The sequence below is a fragment of the Dromiciops gliroides genome, chromosome 3 (genome assembly GCF_019393635.1).
Source record: "Dromiciops gliroides isolate mDroGli1 chromosome 3, mDroGli1.pri, whole genome shotgun sequence".
Classification (NCBI taxonomy): Eukaryota; Metazoa; Chordata; class Mammalia; order Microbiotheria; family Microbiotheriidae; genus Dromiciops; species Dromiciops gliroides.
In genome coordinates, this window is record NC_057863.1 from 570,566,000 (window position 1) to 570,584,593 (window position 18,594).

Below are 18,594 nucleotides of genomic sequence, written 5' to 3' on the forward strand. Positions count from 1 at the left end.
TTTTTTTGATTATTTTTTTAAAAACAGCCCTTTTACCTTTACTATGATCCACAGTGCTTAAAAAAGAGTTGCAGGTTTCTCTAGTTAAATATGGGAAATTTTCATTTTCCCTTGGATCAGAACTCTGCAGATATAGGTGAAAATAATAAATAGGCCCAACATATGGCAAGAGCAGCTCTCTCTCCTGGATATCACCAGCAGGTAAATGCCTTCATTTCTGTGTTCTAACTGGAGCTAAAATATCAAGGCAAATGAACTACTAAGTGAATCCTCATACTTAAGGGTATAGCTTTGTTGTTGTTTTTAAGAGGAGGAATAAAGCTGGTCAGTCACTTGTTGTGACAGATGAAAGTCAGCAGGTATTGCAAAACAGCAGGCAAACCCTACCCTACCTGCTGGCATGAAAACACTGATGTCTGTCTTCTACAGAGCATATCTTTATTATTTCTCTTACTTAGCCACTTCCCCAGAGGAATAAAAAGTGGATCCTATCTGGAAACTGCTTTGTTCTGCCTGAGCAGTAGTGATGGAGGGTGTGCTACTTTACTTGGAAATTCATTTTATTTTTAATAACTAGAGGAATTTGATTCAAATGAGTAGGACAACTTGGTTCCCCTTCACTGGAAGTAGGGAAAAGTAATGACTTGGACTCTTCTAAAATTCTGTAATTCTGGACAGGAGAGTAAGAAGAAAGGGAAGCCAAATCAATCAAAAAGCTGGTTAAGATGCAGAATTTTCTTTAGGATTTGGTTTAAAGTTTAGGGAATTATAATCTGGGTGAAGTACTGGCTTCATCACACCTAAATATCATGGTCTAACACCATGGCTTTAATTAGAAGGCAACTAGTCATTTTAGACTGAATAGACTGAATAGATTATAAACAACTACATCGACCTCTTACTTCATCTTCTCTACTATTTTCTCTTGTATCCATAAGAATATTTCTTTATACACAGAAATCAGAATTTACTTTTTACAAATGGGTTTTGATTTTTTCTTTAGAATTGTTATTTGAAACTAAAATTGTATCCTTAAATCACACTTTAATATTTCATATTACTTTGGAGATAATTTTTGATCAATATTTTTTGATAGAGTGAAGGACAAAGGATTGCTGAGTTCAGGTTGAAATTTCTTCTCTAAAGTATCTTGACAGCATTCCAAAAGTACTCAGCTGTTCCACCTTGCATTTCCTCTACTGGCAGTTACCAAGCAACCTGACCCTGCAAACAAAGCTGCTGGATACAGTATTTACTTTGCTACTGTTACCTGGGAATCCAATCTTGTTTCTGTTGCCCCCCCCCCCTTAGAAACAACTGACATCTATGATTATAGATATCTTTTGCAGTTCAGAAAATCAAACTCATGTTTTTCAGTCTTTGGTTGGAAGCTTAAGGAGAATGAGTAGTCAGGAACTGGTCACTTTGAATGTGGGAGGAAAGATATTCACAACACGGCTTTCTACCATACGACAGTTCCCCATGTCCCGCCTGGCACGCATGCTAGATGGTCGTGACCAAGAATTCAAGCTGATGAATGGCCAGATTTTTGTGGACAGAGATGGGTCGCTGTTCAGATATATCCTGGATTTCCTGAGAACTCGACTGCTTTCCCTACCCACTGACTTTTCAGATTATCCAAGGCTCCGAAGGGAGGCTAATTTCTATGAACTTGATCCTCTGGTTGAGCTTCTTGACCAAGAACTGCTAAAGTCTAAGCCTGAAATTTTAGAGGTGCGTTTTACATGCCAGGACACTCGAGCCTTTTTCCGGGTCTTTGGCTCCTGTAGCAGCACAGTTGAGATGCTAACTGGGCGAATTACAGTGTTTATAGAGCCGTCCGCTACCCAAACCTGGAGTAGTAGCTCTTTCCCTGCTCAGACGACCTTCCTTCCATTCCCACCACAAAGGCCTTCACACCATGACCTGGTTTTCCAGTGTGGCTCTGATAATACTACTGGTAACCAGACCGAAGCCAGGTATTCTGTTCTATTTCAGTATGGCTCCTTACCACTTCCCCTCCCTTTTTTTGTCCAAATCTTTGATGTTTTTATGAAAACAAAATTTCTAATGCCTAAGAGAATTATTTTCCTAGAAAATTTTTGTTCAAAATGGTGCTTTGGGACTATGGGGTATGAAACAAAGGTTTATTTATACATCAGTTGTTCCATTGCCAATGGAATTGACTTTTTATTCATTGGAAAAATTTATTTTCTTAACATAAAGGCATGAGTCAAAAGAATTTATTATTTATTCCTTCTCCTCCCCTCCCTCCTCCCACTCCCCAAGGGGTTTCTCTCTTTTTAAAAATATTTCCAAGGGAGGATGTTTCTATCCCTGTGGTAATTTTCCCATATTTCATCTTTGGCATTTGGCTTCTTAATCATCTTAGTATATATTAATGATGGTATGTCACATATTAAAGGTCGTTTTGTGACAAATTTAATGTTCACTTCTTGACAGGATCCTATGGCTGATTTCCAATAAGTTCCATTTAACATGGTCATAAAAGCCTGCCTAAAGTTCTTAGTACTTTTCATTCTCCTGTGTTACTAAAGGTGTAAGATGACTTTTTTGGGGGGAAGCTATGACTAGATGTGTTCTTTGTTGATTAAGTTTAAAATGTCCATATGAAAAGACACTAGTGTGTTGTGGGGTATTGTCCTAAGCTTTAATACACACAACCATACTTAGTACACATGGTGGTATTGTCTCAATCATGAGTGGTGGCTAATGATTACATTGAGAAAGGGATCTGTTAATAGCTATCTTGGAATCTTTTAAAAATTAGAAAAATGAAGATAAAATTAAAGAATATTTTAGCAGAAATATTCCAGGAGGGTAAAAAAAGATTTTCAACAAACTATAGGCTTTGGGGGTATATATGTATAATAGAGGTTTTTGGGAATAGTAATGAAAAGGCTGACAGGCAAAATAAACAAGATGGAAACCGGAGATGGTCAGGCATTGCCAAGTGACACACTTCTGTTTCTCAGTTAGGTTTTTTTAGGGGCCAGGCTAATTTTTAAATTGTAGAACAGTATTAACATCTTTAAATCTTGTTAATTTTTGTAGCTTTATCACCAGCAATTATTAAACAAAAATATTGATTAGTTGATCTTATGAATTTCTTCCTAGCCAAGTGACATGGGATCTTCTTTTAAGTAGTATTTGCTATTCTGTTCTGAGCAACAAGTAGAAGGCAGGATGGTACAGTGAAAAGACTGCTAGACTGGTAGTAAGGGATAGAGTTTTTAAAAGTCACTTAACTCTGGGCCTCAGGTTCCTCACCTGCAAAGGGAAAGTATTGGGCTAGATGATTGGGATTTTAGGTCTCTTCTAGTTATAAATCTATGAGCCTATCATACCATATAGATGTGTGTGTGTGTGTGTGTGTGTGTGTGTGTGTATAGTGCTAATTTCAGAGAAGGTAGATAAACTGAATAAATGAACATATTGGGATCTTTGATGCTAGAATGAAAAAACTGTGACCTTCAAACCTCACCATCTGTACTCAAGAATCTATTAACCTCTTTGTACTTTCTGCAAGTTTGAGACGGAATGCTTGAGAGCCCCCAGGTCTTTTTTTTGAATCAAAATGCCTGGTGAAGGGCAGGGAAGAAAAGTCAGTTTTGGATCAACTTTTATGGCTCTGAAAGAGAACCACTGCAAGCCTATTGTGTTTGGTAGCCATCAGCCTAGATAGCATATAAGCTAGATGCATGAGCATCTGTTACTCCAATGATCAATAATCACGTTCAAATCACGTGTTAGGTTAGTCTCTTGAAAATACCAGTATTTCCATTAGCACAAGAAGTCTTTGGATTTGCTGTTTCCTTGCAACTACAACTCATTGGACTAAGCCTAACAATTTCACAGCATCTTACATATTTTCTTCTGTAGCATTTGTCCTATTGCATTTGGTTTCATGAATTTCTTTTGTTTTCATTCTGGCTCAGTGGGAAAATGTGTAAACCTTTTAAATTTAAAAAAAATTGCAAATTGTTTTCAGTTTTCATTTCACTGAATATAACTCTTTATTTTTCTTATGGTGCCTTGGAATCTTTTTACTTGGGGGTGGGAGGGTAAGATAGAGAGGGTGCCTCACAAGGAATCATGTTCTTTGATTCAACTTTTTTTGGTGATATATACTACTTTGTAAATGTTTACCCTGTATTTTATATATTATACAGAATCTAGTTCTTTCAGATGTTCTAATAAATTATTTAATATGTGTTTTTTATGTTTTAAATGTGCTGCACTAGGCTGTATTTTGGACTTTGGGAGTAGAGGGGAAATAATTTTACTAATATTAAGGAAAGTTATAACTGTCATTTTTTCAATAAACAGCTTTTTTTGGGGTAGAGAAATGTCTTGTAATTTTCAGACTATTGGGTTTTTTCCTTTTTTTTTTTTTTTTTTTTGTATCTTCCAGTACTGGATGCTAATAATTGAAGAAAGGGCTACAAAGCATTGAGCACAATGTTTATTTTTTAAGAAGTTGGTGGTCTTCCATGACTTTTTACTCTATAAAACTACAAAAAGTTCAGGTTTTTCACATGGAACTAATGCAGATTAGTATCCTATCAAAGTAGATTGCCCTTATTGTGGGGGTTGGGACACCTGATTATGAGGTAGTAAAGAAGGTGTACATATAAAGACACAATTTTCTTGATGCTCTGCACAGGAGGAGGAAACACATAGCTACTCATTACACACTTACTATGTCAGTAACAGGACAAATTTGAATGGTTCCTGAAGTCACTAAGATTGTGAACAGCCCTCTCCCACCTCCCCATTTTGTCTGTGTAAATAAAAATCTATTTCAAAAACCTTGCTTCTTTGGGAAACCAGATTTAAAAGTACATATTATTTAGTCAATATCATGTCATATTTTAAGGTTGTATAGATACACTTATAGAGCTAGCTGTGTATGTGGTTTTGGTAGTGTAACGATTGGAATAACGCCACCTGCTGGAGACTTACTGTAGAAGAGTTCCGCCCATGAAGCGAAGGTCTTTGAGGGCAAGACCAGGAGTCTTTTCTTTGGCGTCAGGAAGTGACGCGGGCTAGTGGGAGGAAGAAGGAAGAGACTGGCGGCTCGGTCTCACTCTTTCCTGGGGACTCTGGCGGAGAAGGGAGCTAGAAATGTGCTCTCCCTTTAATAGATAGGAATCTAGGCCTTTCTCTTTACCAAATTCTTATTCTCCTTAATAAATGCTTAAAAGTCTAACTCTTGCTAAAGCTTATAATTTATTGGCGACCACTCATTAGATATTTTAGACAGTTTAGCTAGAATTTTAGCCTTTAACAGTAGGGGTTGAGAGTGCTTAAAACAAAACACTAATCATTTCTTCTGCTTTAGGTATGTTTCCATAAAGCCTGATAACCGAAAACTGGCCAATGGAACTAATGTACTAGGACTACTTGTGGACACTTTGCTAAAAGAGGGCTTCCACCTGGTGGGCACTAGGACTGTGTCCTCTGAAGATAATGTCGAATGCTACAGCTTTGAAAGGATGAATAGACCCGAAGACCTTACCATGAGTGAAAGAGTGAACTCAGAGCCCACCATTGCAGCTCAGCTGATGCCAGTACAGTCTCAGAAAAAGAAATGAAGTGCCTGGACTTCATTTAGATTTAAAAGGGGGCATTTCCTTTAAAAAGAGCAACATTTCAAAGGAAAAAATATAAATGCACATACATATGTAGACATACAGATCACATATATTTATACACATATTTGGGGGGGGGTTCAGGAATTTCATGCTTTGAGTAGGGTGTGCTGACATACTGAATTCTGGGATAAAAATGCTATGTCTTTCCTGCAGTCATTTCACAAGCAGTGAGCTGCCTCTGAGTAAGGATGTGCAAAACAAAATATGTTACATTGCTTTTAGAACTTGAATATATTGGAGGACAATGAGGTGGGCAGGGGTGGCTCTTACAGTCTTTGTTTTTTTTCTGTTTGGTGTGAGCATTATCCTAAAAATTTGGGTTTTTTGTTGGTTTTTTTCCCACTTTTTCTTCTAAAAAGAAAAGTGCAGTGAAACCCAGAATATTTCTTCAAGTTGATCTTTAAAAGACCTTGGAGATTTATTTCTGAACACACTATAGACTTTCCTTAGAGTGTTTTAAAATGTGCAGATAAATAGGAAAGATTAAAATGCTCTAAAGACATTATAGTCACTTACTATATATAAATCAGTGGGATAGGGGCAGCTAGGTGGCGCAGTGGATAGAGCACTGGCCCTGGAGTCAGGAGTACCTGAGTTCAAATCCGGCCTCAGACGCTTAACACTTACTAGCTGTGTGACTCTGGGCAAGTCACTTAACCCCAATTACCTCACTAAAAACAAAAAACAAAAAACACCAAAAAATAAATCAGTGAGATAAATAACAAAACAATCATTTCTCTTTTTTCCACTTAACCAGAAGTGGAAGTAAGCCTGTGTTACCTGTGTTGGGAAGTCATGTTAATGAAGGAGGAAGGAAAGGGATAGTAATAATAGGCACATCCTATTCTACAAATTTACACAAGTAGTTTTCTCCCCCTCCTCTCAGGATAGAGGGTTGGGATATTTTTGTTCTTCCTTCAGTCTTGGAGAGCTCAGGGGCCACTGGCCATCTCACTATCTGTATTTGTCTCAGAGGTGTTCTCTGTCTCGGACCTTTCTCTTTGAGGTCTGGAAGACTAGGAAGATTTTTCCTTCTAACCAAGGGTTAATTACCACAAGAGTGGCTGAATGAGTTTGGAAAAAGTGTTTGGGGCATTCAGTCCTATCATTCCCAAGGTACTTTCCTTGCAAGCTGCAACCTTCACATCTATCCTCAATTTTCTATGTGTGTGCTCATGAATTTTCTTATAAATGTGGAGTTATTTGCCTTCCTAAGTGGGAATGTTTTTGGAAGTTTTTTGATAATGGTTTGTATACTTGTCTTTGAGCTAAAGTTTCTTAGAATGATGAATGTATAATTTTGTACAATTAATAAATACCATTCTTGTTTTCAAAGAAGGAACTATGAGAATGTGACTTGTTGGATGTCTTGTATGAATGTTGGGCAAGCTACTTTTCTCCCTGTGGTTCAGTGTCCTCACATATTAAATGAGAAGGTTGGATTGGATGGCTTCTAAGGTCACTTCTAGCTCCTTATAACAGGCAAAAAAAGATTTTGTAGCATCTACCAAGAAGAATTATTGCAAAAACTAAAAGTTCTTAAGTTCTGAAGATTTCTTGGAATGTTAAAGCAAATCTTTCCCGAAGGAGGCCCCCTAATGATTCTCTTGGAGAATATGAACATAGAGTATGGGTTAGGGACTGGACCTGTGAATTTCTGGCTGTGGTGATCTCCTGGGTAAGGAAACTTATGGCTGAGGCATCACAGCATAGGGCAAGGCACAGGACTTAGATTCAGTGGGAACTTAGGTTCCTAACCTGGGGCAGTTGGGTGGCATAGTAGAGTGCCAGCCCTGGAGTCAGGACACAAGTGCAAATTCAGCCTCGGACACTTACTAGCTATGTGACCCTGGGCAAGTATCCCAGTTGCCTCCAAAACAAACAAAATAAATCCTGCTTTGTCTACTTAGCTATGTAATCCTGAACTGGTTCCTTAACCTCTATGGGCTTAAATGTCATCATTTGTAAATTGACAGGATTGTCTTAAGGGCTTCTTAGGTGCCTTTCAACTCAAAATTTATGATCCTATAAAACTGCTACAAATGAGGGTTAGCCCCTTTGTAACTTAGAGGATTGCCTAGAGCAAAGGTGTCAGTCAGACATGTGGCCCACTGTATGATTTAGTGGCTTCTGCTTTTGAGCTGGACAGCACCGGCCTAGATTGCTGAGGGGTTAAGTGACTTGCCTAGGGTCATGCAGCCAGTTTGTGTGTGAGGGTACTTGAACCCAGGTTGTCCTGGCTTCCAGGCCAGTTCTCTTATCTATTACATGACATTTCATAGTGGGCAAAAGATAAAGAATAAAATAAAATACAAACATCACATAAGTGTAATTTACAGGTTTACAAGAAACTTTTTTCCCAATTCTGAGCCAGAGTCAGGAAATTAAGGACAAAGTGACTTGTCCTTTGTCCCCATGCTACTACCCGGGCTAGGATTTAGATATTAAACTCCCTGACTCTAGGAGTATCACTCTTTCCACTGTTCTTCCAACAAGAACAGCTTCAGGAGGCCTAAGGTGGTTGGTAATAATGAGGCCATCCTGTCCTAAGGTAAGTAGTCACTTCTATTTCTAATAATGCTTTGCATCTTTCATATGATTCTTTTGAGACCACATAGGGCTATAACAGAGGAGTGACAACCTATCATTTCATTCATTTCACCTACTTACTCAATTATACTACTAGCCAATTATACTACATTCAGCTCTTTTTCCTAATCTTATATGACTCCTTCACACTTCATGCTTCTGCCAAACTGTAGCACAAACTGTTCAACAATTTAAACGTGCCACCTGCTGCCTCCATGCATTTATTCAGGACTGTCACTCCCTGGGGATGCCTAAAGTACATTTCTCTCCTCTTTGCTGTTAAAACCTTTCACTTCTTCCAAGGCTAAGTTCAGGTGCTGCCTGTTCTGTGTAGTCTTCCCATATTCTGCAGCAAAAAGTGTTCCCTCCCTCCCTCAAATATTTCTAGAGTAACTTTGGATTTTTTTCTTTCCCTCATTAAACATGCTATCCTACTAGTAAACAATAAGTGCTTTAAAGGCTGAAAGTCTTGTCTTTATTTTTGTTAGCTATGTTATTTTCTTTACCACAGATATCAATTTTAGTAATCTATCATTCTATACTCTTATTCTGAGTACTGATTACTAAAAATTGACATCTATGGTGAAGAAAATGATGTAGATTAGATGGTTGCCAAAGAAAATATTTGGACTCCCTATTGGTATGTTTTTAGTTTATGTTTATAAGAAAGAACAATTGTGGGAATGGGAATAATACTTGGTGAGCTATACTAGAATATATAAAATACCACTACCTATGGAAACCTAAGATGTAGCATGAAATGTAGCAATTACACCATACAAAAATGGATCTGGGTTTTGAACTTTAAGGTATAACTTTTGCTTTGTGATAGCATTAAAGTTTTTTTGGTTAGGGAGAAATCATGATTTAATGTTAAAAATACATATTCTTCATGGAAAAACTTTTTTTCAAAATGTGTCAGAAAAGCTTCTTGTTTGATTAAATTTCCTGAATTATTTCCGATTATTGAAGCACACATGATCTCATTAACCCCCCAAAGAGCCAAACTTTAAACATAGAAAGTGGAGTGGGTATTGAAATTGGGATGCTAGGACACAGCAATAAAACTAAGTTGTACCTTGGAAAGAAAGTGTGACATTGTCAAAGGAAGCAGGAGTAAGTAAATGGTAAAATACCTAAAACTGAACATTTGCACAGGATCAAGGAGCTTTTTGTTTCTTGGCTGAATTGGTTCTTGTTTGTCTCTTATTTAAAATCATAAGAAAACAATGGCAAAAGCACATGCTCATTTATATAACTTTTACAACAGCCTGCCTGCCACCACCATGTCTCTTTTGCTTAAGAAAGGAGTGGCTTGTTTCAGTTCACTAGATTAAGAGGAACTGCTGCAGTTGGTGCTTTCTGTGGCTCAAGAAGGTTTGTTTCGGTTTTGCTGCAGTTCCAGGGGTTTTGCCTTAGATTTTGTAAGGGTCAGCAGTTTATGTTTCTATATGCCTGGAAGGTTTCTTTCTGGGTTAAGATTTTCTGAAAAGCAGTATCTCTCTGGTGTCAAGTTCGGCTTTTGTGTGTGATTATGATTTGTTAATTAGCAGGTATTCCTAGGTCATGGTAAGATTACCACCAGTTTGGGCTCCTGCCAAGTTATGGTTGACCAAAGAGACCTGAGATGTGGTAACAGTGAAATGATCACTGCAAAGCAGCCTGGGAACTATATGTTATAGACACTCTCATGTCTACCTACTCTGTGTTTCTCACTTGTGTTGTGGTTGTACTTGCCAAAATCTAGTGTAGCTTTACAACCTTGTATTGATTTTCAATAATAAATTATAAAAACGTCCACTTTAAAATAAATGAATATCACAAGAAACTGCAAAAAAGAAATACAAGCAGTCAAGAGAGCTAATGCCTCAAGTCACATGTTCTATCCTGTGGTTCCAATCTGTAAAAGCCAGTGTAAAAAAGGTTTAAACATTTAGGAAAAAAATCTTTTTAAAGTTGTAGAAATAGTAAGGATGTTGCTGAAGTATTTTTGAGCTTCTGGAGTTTCAAGGACTCAGTCAAAGCAAAATTTTCTCCCATGAATTGGCCCATCAAGAACTATCAGGCTTTCTATCAGGTCTACAAGCCCCTTGACTACAGCAGAGATGAGAAACTGCCTTGTTACTGTGATGTTACTTTCCCTCCTAGAATGTAGACCTAGAAAGAAAATAAGCCAGCCTACCAACAAAAAGCCTTATGGGTTGATAGGAAAAGAAAAAACATTTTGTGACTTGGGTGGGAGAGGAATTAGCAAGCAGGACAACTTAAAAAACATAAATATTAAATAAGAGGTGAATATGAGACTTTTGCTTACAAAGCTCAACTATCACTCATCCAGGGTTGGCCCTTGTCTCGTGAAACTTTGCCTTTAGGCTCGCTGCCCAGCCCTTTATGTCTTACCCCAAAACAGGTCACTTGGCAGTTTCTAGAGCAGGCAGGTTACTTTTAAGATTTCATATGCACTCACTGATGACTTCACCAGTTTTGTAGTTTTAAAAAAATGTTAGCTATTTCTTGTTATGTGGGTTTCTTTCAGTACTCAAATGGAATTTTTTTTTGAGAGAGGCAGAGCAATGACAGTTAAGTGACTTGCCTGGGGTCACACAGCTAGTAAGTGTCAAGTGTCTGAGGCCACATTTGAACTCAGGTCCTCCTGAATCCAGGGCTGGTGCTTTATCCACTGCGCCACCTAGCTGCCCCCTCAAATGGAAACTTAAAACATCACAAGTCCATTACATAAATTTTATCAACAGATTCCAACAGAAACCTGAACTGAATTGGAACTGAACACTCAAGGTCAAGACTATTCTTTCCATGGCTTTTGTGTGCTCCATAGTGCCTTGCAGAATTCTGGTTACATAACAGGACCCTATACCTGTCTGGTGAACCGAACAAAAAGGAGAAGCCATATTTTCACTATGTTGAGGATCCTGGGGAAACTGGATACTTTCCTACAGACCTGACTGCAGATGGATTAGGGTGATAACCTGCTGCCCTCAGTCTCATCTGTAAAATGGGGATAATAGCACCTTCCTTCTAAAGTTATTGCAAGGATCAAATAAGCTAGTATTTGTAAAGCATTTCTCAAAACTTAAAGCACTATATTACTACTACCACCACCATTATTATTACATACAATAGGATAAGGACAGGTACTAAAACTGTGATGCATTGATAGAGGGAACTCCTAGATGAGTTCATTGCAGGTCAGCACCTTTCTAGCCTATTCTCTTGAGAGTTGCCCAGGGCACTGATAGGTTAAGTGACTTCTCCAGGGTCACACAGCCAGTATATGGGTCAAAAGCACTTTTTTCCCCCTTTTTTCTTTTTTGGTGGGGCAATGTTACTAAGTGTCAAGTGTCTGAAACCAGATTTGAACTCAGGTCTTCCTGAATCCAGGGCTGGTGCTTTATCTACTGTGCCACCTAGTTACTTCTAAAAGTACTTCTTGAAATCAAGATCTTTCCAGCTTTGAGACCACACCATGGTGCCTCTTCCATTCAAAGTCTCTCAAACACCTCTGGTAGAAGCATTGTGGGGGAATGGGTAGTGCTAATCATGGAATCAAGGCCTAGGTTCCAATACTGGCCTATGGCCCTTACTAGACCTATATCCTTAGGCAAGTCATAACCTCAATGCACCTCAGGTAACTTATCTATTAAATCACAGAAGGGTTGCAATCCACTACTTTTGGGGTGTGAGTCACCATATTAGGAGTTCTATAACCTATGAAATGACAGACTGTTCATATATATATAAAACACCTTCATACAGAATTTTTATCAGTCAAAACTCAGTAGGAGGGGCAGCTAGGTGGCGCAGTGGATAGAGCACCGGCCCTGGATTCAGGAGGACCTGAGTTCAAATCTGGCCTCAGACACTTAACACTTACTAGCTGTGTGACCCTGGGCAAGTCACTTAACCCCAATTGCCTCACTAAAAAAACAAAAAAACAAAAAAAAAAAACTCAGTAGGACTATAGTACTCAGAGTAAAAGAAAGTAAAACCCAACTCCTCAAAAGTCAAGAAGAATGTAAGAGGCAGGATGGTATATTTGGAGAAGACCCCTGCTTTTAGAGTAAGAAGACCTGGATTTGAATCCTGACACTACCAATTTCTATGTATATGACCGTAAACAAGTCACTGGGCTTCAGTTTTCTAATCTGTAAAATGAAGGGTTAGATGATGGGAAGATTCTATTTGGGATGGAGACAATACTAGGAAATCCTTGGGGTGTAAAAAACAACTATTAAAAAAAACCCCATTACATTAACAAGTAAATCCTTTGATCCTATAAACTTCTAGAGACTATAGATTCAATATGGATTACTTCTACAAATGACATTTCCTGAAGAGAGAAAATTTCACTTACCTCCCCAATTTGAATGCAGTGGATAGCTGGCCAAGTCTGTGGGAAGGTTGTACTAGGTTGGAAACAACAGTGGTAAGTATAGTTCCCTGCTATAGGTAACCTGAATTTCGAGTTCAGAGCAATAGAATTAGAGGGCTCATGGCCCCCAAAATCCAGGAATACCTTGGATATCACTAATGAGGTTTTTTAGAATGCTTTAAAAGCATATGTTTAGCTTCAAGGTTCTTCATATTATAATGTAAATTTAACTTAATAAATATACAGTGTGAAATGAGAGATGACCACTTTGCCTGGCAGTTAGCAATAAGAAAACCTGAGAAAAGCCTTTCAAATGATCATATGGGTAAAGTCTGGTTCTAGGTGCTCACCTTCAGTACGGAGAAAAATTTTGCTTTGCTTTCCTTGAAACTCAGACCTTGTCATCTTTGAAGCAGATTATAATTTCCTAAAGTAATATCCTTTTAAAATGTTGCATTTCTCTACCATGTTGTTTTGCTTAACACTTACTTTTAGCTAAAGAATGTATGGATGGAGAAAGTCCACTAAGTTATAGACTTGTGATAAAACTTTCAGCTGCTCCCTCTTTTCACTTCTGGCTCCATCTATAAAGGTTAAAAAAATATTACCCAACTCCTTTTTGAATTTCCTTTTGTATCACTTTATTTGTGCTCAGCATAAGAACATTCTATCTTCCTTACAATGTCAGTTCTACTCTAGGGAAGTCTATTTTGATTGATGTTTTCAATTATGTTTATTTTTCCTACAATTCAGTTTAGCATGCTAGGTATTTTTGCCTTTCTGTTTTCTGAAGTGAGTGGAATTGGAATCTTGCATATTTTCCCCAATTCAGTTACACACTTCTCACTTCAGAAATAAAACTGTTATTCTGCAAAGTTGTTAACTGATGGAATTGTCTGGAGTTTACCCTCCATCCCATCCTTTCAATCTAGTTCTGGTAAGGATTTTTCTTCTGATAGCAATGAGGAAGGACCATGTATATTGGTGAACACATTTTCCAGTTGGTGGATAACATGCCTAGTATTCATGGGTCTAATTGTATAAATGATATTATTGAAGGAATTTTCCAGAAGGCACAAGCTGCAGAAATATGATATTCTAAGGAAAAAGGAAAAATTTTAAATTCAATTTTGGATTGCTTATATGGTATTCCCAATTGGCCTTTTATATTTTGGCTACTAAACCCCTTTTCCACACCCTGTTTTTGGAGAAAGGGAGCAATTACCCCTAGATAATAATCCTCAATGAAGTTTTTTTTTGGTTTGTTTTTTTAGTGAGGAAACTGGGGTTAAGCAACTTGCCCAGGGTCACACAGCTAGTAAGTATTAAGTGTCTGAGGCCGATTTGAACTCAGGTACTCCTGACTCCAGGGCCGGTGCTCTATCCACTGTGCCGCCTAGCTGCCCCCTCAATGAAGTTTTAATCTCTAATTTCCAAGTTGACATCTATAGCAGTTTCCTTTTACCTGTGCTCCACATTTTCTGATGTCTATAAAACAACTCTTCTCATGTATCCTGCCTTTACTTAAGCTCAGAATTTAAAACTAAACTCATCATCTTTTCCTCCCTAAAGCCAAATCCGCTTACTAATTGGGATATTTCTTTTAGAGGTACTGACTCTCTTCCTGGTCCTCAAGTCTAGACACCTTGGAGTCCTTCCCCTATTTCCAGTGTATTATTGAGTCCTGTCTTTTCTTGGATAATTTTACTGAATCCTTGTCATATCGCTTGGATTTATTCTTTCCATTCCTAAGACTATTTGTCCTCAAAACTTCATCTGGCATTACTACAACAGACTCCTACCTGGTCTATATGTCTCTATCTCTTCCTATCTAGTAAATTTTATGTTAACCTTGAAACAAAAACAATTGTGGCACTGAGGACCTGAGGTACTTTTGTGAATTGTCGACCTTCACTTACATTAAACTTATACACCCAGAAACCTAAGAAATCCACCCTATTGGACAAATTTGACACTAATCTAGTTACAAGCATGGTGGCCATAAGGCACCAAGCAAATGTTTATTAGAACAGACAGGTCTGCAGGTGATGCTAGCAGCATCAGCAGTCTAGTCCCCCACTCAAAAGGCCCCAGAGTCACTTACTGTTCCAGGATCAGGAATCTTTTCATGTGGTGGCCTACTGTCCTCCGAGGACATGAATCTGCGGCAGATGCACCCTCCAATGGCATGAGCTACCTCACACCTTATACTGGTGTGAGACTCTCTGACAAATTTTGCTGGATGCGATTGCCTTCTCCAGAGGTCTGCAGCTTTCCCCAGCCACATGGGGGGAGTAAAAGCAGTCCTCACTTTCGCAGAACTGTGTTCCTGGAAACCGTGTTGTCAAGTGGATCATCTTAATTGCAAATGATATTTTCCCATAAGAACAATGTTAAAAATCAGGAGTTATAACTGAAGGCCTGGCATAAAGTAAATCATGTCTATGGTTAATAATATAATAAAACAAGGATACAACTATAACTATTTGTAATCATGTAAAAACCTAAGCTGTGTTCTGGATCCTATCAAATGTTAACTAATGTCCAGTATACATTATTTACACACACACACACACACACAAAATCCCAATGTATATAACACAAAAGATACAACTGTGCTGTATCATTAATTTTACATAAATGCTTATTATAATAAATGATTAAATATTTAATTTGCAATGTATTATGCCTTCTCTTAATTTCTTTATGAAGCAAAATCACTAAAAATCATTCTAAAGACCTTAGAAGAGGGATTCTTTAACTTTTTTTCATGAACCCCTTCTTTGAATTAAAAAGATTGAAGATGCTATGTTACAGTTACAGGTTGGTGGAAACAAAGATGTGGTTTTTTCCCCCCATTCAAGGCCAAAGACCCCCTGATGTCTATTCATAGTCCTCAGGCTAAGAACTTTTCCTTTAGAGCTATCCTTAGGGCCTATCTATGGTAGGTGATCAATCTGTGTTTGTACTCTTTTCCAGTATACCTTCCAAAATTCCTCAGAAGGCAGTATTCCTTTCTCATTATGGTTTCCTCCACTGAAAAAGCATTTTTAGTAATAAGGACTGACCTAACCTACTCTACCTTCTCAGCTTATTCAAACTGAGGCCTCATCAGTGTAGCTAAAAGCCACCAAGAAGCACTATGTAACATTCTAAAGAACTTTATACTTCGTTGGAAATTTAAAAAAAATAGATCAGTAGGAATTACATTTATATAATATTTTAATAGCTGTGGTACATTTTACCATCTCATTTGGCTCAATACTATGAGGGAGGGAAGATGCAAGTTTTATGACCATTTTATAGCTAAGGAAACTGTGGCTCAAAGAGCTCATATGACTTATCCAAGGTCATCAAGCTACTAAGTGGCAGAGTAGAACTCAAATCCAGGCCTTTTGACTCCAAGTTCAGAGTGCTTTCCACCAATTACATTGAGTTTAGAAACAAGGTCCAAGGAATTATTAAAACAAGGAATCTAATTAGACATGCACCTTTGTGCTGGAGCAAATTACCAACAAGGCATAAACGAGGTAAGTAGTAAGATACTAGTGACTATTAGGTGACATTGAATGAATACAGCAGATGTGGAAAAAATGGGAGAGCCTGTGTTAGCAAAAACAAACTTGAGAAACTGAATTATGATATAAGTTAAGAGTGAGTAGTTGTTGGAGGAAAGCATACAAACATATCAGGAACCCTTTCTTTCAAAGGCTGTACCATTGATGCTAGAGCTGTCATTTCATAGGGGTAAGCTTAACCCTAACCAGGATACAGAAAAATTACAGAGCAGGGTCTTGGTGCTTTAGAAGAGTAACATGCCATCTCTCTCTCATTTCTATCTTAGTATGTATTGGGGTGTAGGGGTGTGTGTATGTGTGTGTGTGTGTTAGTTACAATACCATACACAGGTGACTTCTGCTTTTTCTCCAATACACCTTCCAAAACTCCTCAGAATGCTGCATTCCTTTTTCATGATTACGTCCTAATTTTCAAGGGCCTATCAAACCACTTTCCTTTTTTTCCTCAGCTTTGTTCCAAGACGTACCAGGACACCTGGATGAAAAACAGGCATATTTCTTTCCCCATCCCCTCCCCTTCCAGCCCATGTTGTACTTGTTTCTCATTTTTTTTCCCTAACATGTACCCTTTATCCCATTCAGGTCAGTCTCCTACCTGGCATATCCCAAACAATGCTCTTTTGCCCAAGCTATTTCACCAGCCTTGAATACTCTTCTTTCACCCCTCCTACCTCTTCAAATCTAACCATACTTTAAAATCCAGATAAGTCGACCTCCTGACTACTCTAGCCCACAATGATTGTTCTTTTTTCAGTACCACATTGTTTAGCACTTAATTATCTTCTAATTGTTTCAAAGGTATGAATTTTATTTCCCCAAGTGCTAAAATTTTTTGTAACCTCCATAATTATTAGCATAACACTGGGGACCCAGTACACACTCAATGATTATTTGTTGATTGTCACATTTCTACTAAAAATGCAGTCTAATTTGTAAAGGCATTTCAGAATATCGTTTTAAAAAATCTGTATAATTAAAATTGTTTTAATTGTAAAACCTCAAACTCTAAATCAAACCACATCACTCACAATGACTGAAATGAATCTGAATGTGAAAAAAACTCTACCACCCAATTGCTATTGGCATATTCTAAAGCCAGTCAGAAAACAAGTTATCATCCTTGGTAGAACACAAGTTATCATCCTTGGCATAGCATAACAGGGTTAGCAGTAGCAACATCCCCTCAGGCTTCAGAAGCAGGAGGTTTACAAACACATTAACTTCATGGCTTTGTTTATAGCAAACAATGCATTTGAGAGAAGTCATCCTATTGTTGAAAGGGTTTAAAGTATGTTACTAAGTAATGAACAAGTGATATGACTATTTCAGATCTATCCAATGAAGTTTTGACAATAGCCAGAGCTCAATTGATTTGAATCGAGGAAAGGACAATTTATCTGAACTTTTTTTTCTTGCATCATGCTTTTAGTGGAAAAGATAAATCCTAAGAAAATTATTAGGGATTTTGACCATAGCAGACACACTAAAAGGCACAATTTCTAGGGAAATCCTGGGGACAGTGTATCCTGATTCCAATCTCCTAAACTTTCCACATATAGTAGCATATTATGAAGTAGTAATTTGGAATAAGAGCTAATGTTCAGATCTTTATTCACTAAAGGACTCGATTATATTCACTTCACTCTTATTTACTGGAGCAAGAATGCATACTTTTTAGAAAGATTTCCAATTTGGGCCAAAGGAAAAAAGAGTTAACTTTTTTGGGGGGTGGGGTCAGGCTATGGGGGTTAAGTGACTTGCCCAGGGTCACACAGCTAGTAAGTGTCAAGTGTCTGAGGCCGGATTTGAACTCAGGTACTCCTGAATCCAGGGCCGGTGCTTTATCCACTGTGCCACCTAGCTGCCCCAAGAGTTAACTTTCAATAAGTCAAAACATTAACAATGAAAATACTCAATTTCCCCAAATATTCTAGTTGATCAATGTTTTCCACCAACAATGAAATTGGTTTTGTAATTATATTTATGTATATGTGTTATATATATGTATATCTATATTTGTAATTCTTCTATATTTTTAATTATATTGGTAGTTCTTTTTCATTTGTGGGCCCATTTTCTCTCCAGACCCCAAGTGCTTGGCTTGTTTTCCTATACTTATGTCCAGCACTACCTATGTCCAAAGGATCTTTAATGAAAAACAAGGATAAGAGAAATAATTGAGGCTTTTTTTTAAACACTAGCAAAATGAAATTTATTATTTCCAGCAACTCTAAGCACTCTTTTGCTTTCTACATTGGTACTGTGGATTATTTAAAAACTAAAACAAAACAAAAAACCAACCACTTTTCTGGTTTAACTGATAATTTGGAATCTATTACTTTAGTACTTGCAATGCATA

General features: G+C 37.7%; 1 protein-coding gene and 1 long non-coding RNA gene across 2 annotated transcripts in view; one reads left to right on the top strand and one right to left on the bottom strand.

Annotated features, from left to right (window-relative positions):
* Positions 1-1,326: 1,326 nt before the first annotated feature.
* KCNRG (potassium channel regulator) lies at positions 1,327-6,964 on the top strand. Its single transcript, XM_043997503.1, has 2 exons — positions 1,327-1,979; positions 5,366-6,964. The coding sequence occupies exons 1-2, from the start codon at positions 1,327-1,329 to the stop codon at positions 5,616-5,618; spliced, it is 906 nt and encodes a 301-aa protein (XP_043853438.1). The 3' UTR covers positions 5,619-6,964.
* Positions 6,965-15,961: 8,997 nt separating this feature from the next.
* The window catches only part of LOC122750714, a 111,026-nt gene continuing 108,393 nt past the window's right edge, over positions 15,962-18,594 (bottom strand). The window contains exon 8 of the long non-coding RNA XR_006355752.1: positions 15,962-16,710. This is a non-coding gene — a long non-coding RNA (uncharacterized LOC122750714). The remainder of the gene's footprint in view (positions 16,711-18,594) is intronic.

Bases quoted from the DNA above. Each gene is read 5' to 3' on its own strand.
- KCNRG (XM_043997503.1), top strand. From the start codon at position 1,327: ATGATTATAGATATCTTTTGCAGTTCAGAAAATCAAACTCATGTTTTT. The intron at 1,980-5,365 runs GTATTCTGTTCT...CTTCTGCTTTAG, and splicing joins GGTAACCAGACCGAAGCCAG to GTATGTTTCCATAAAGCCTG.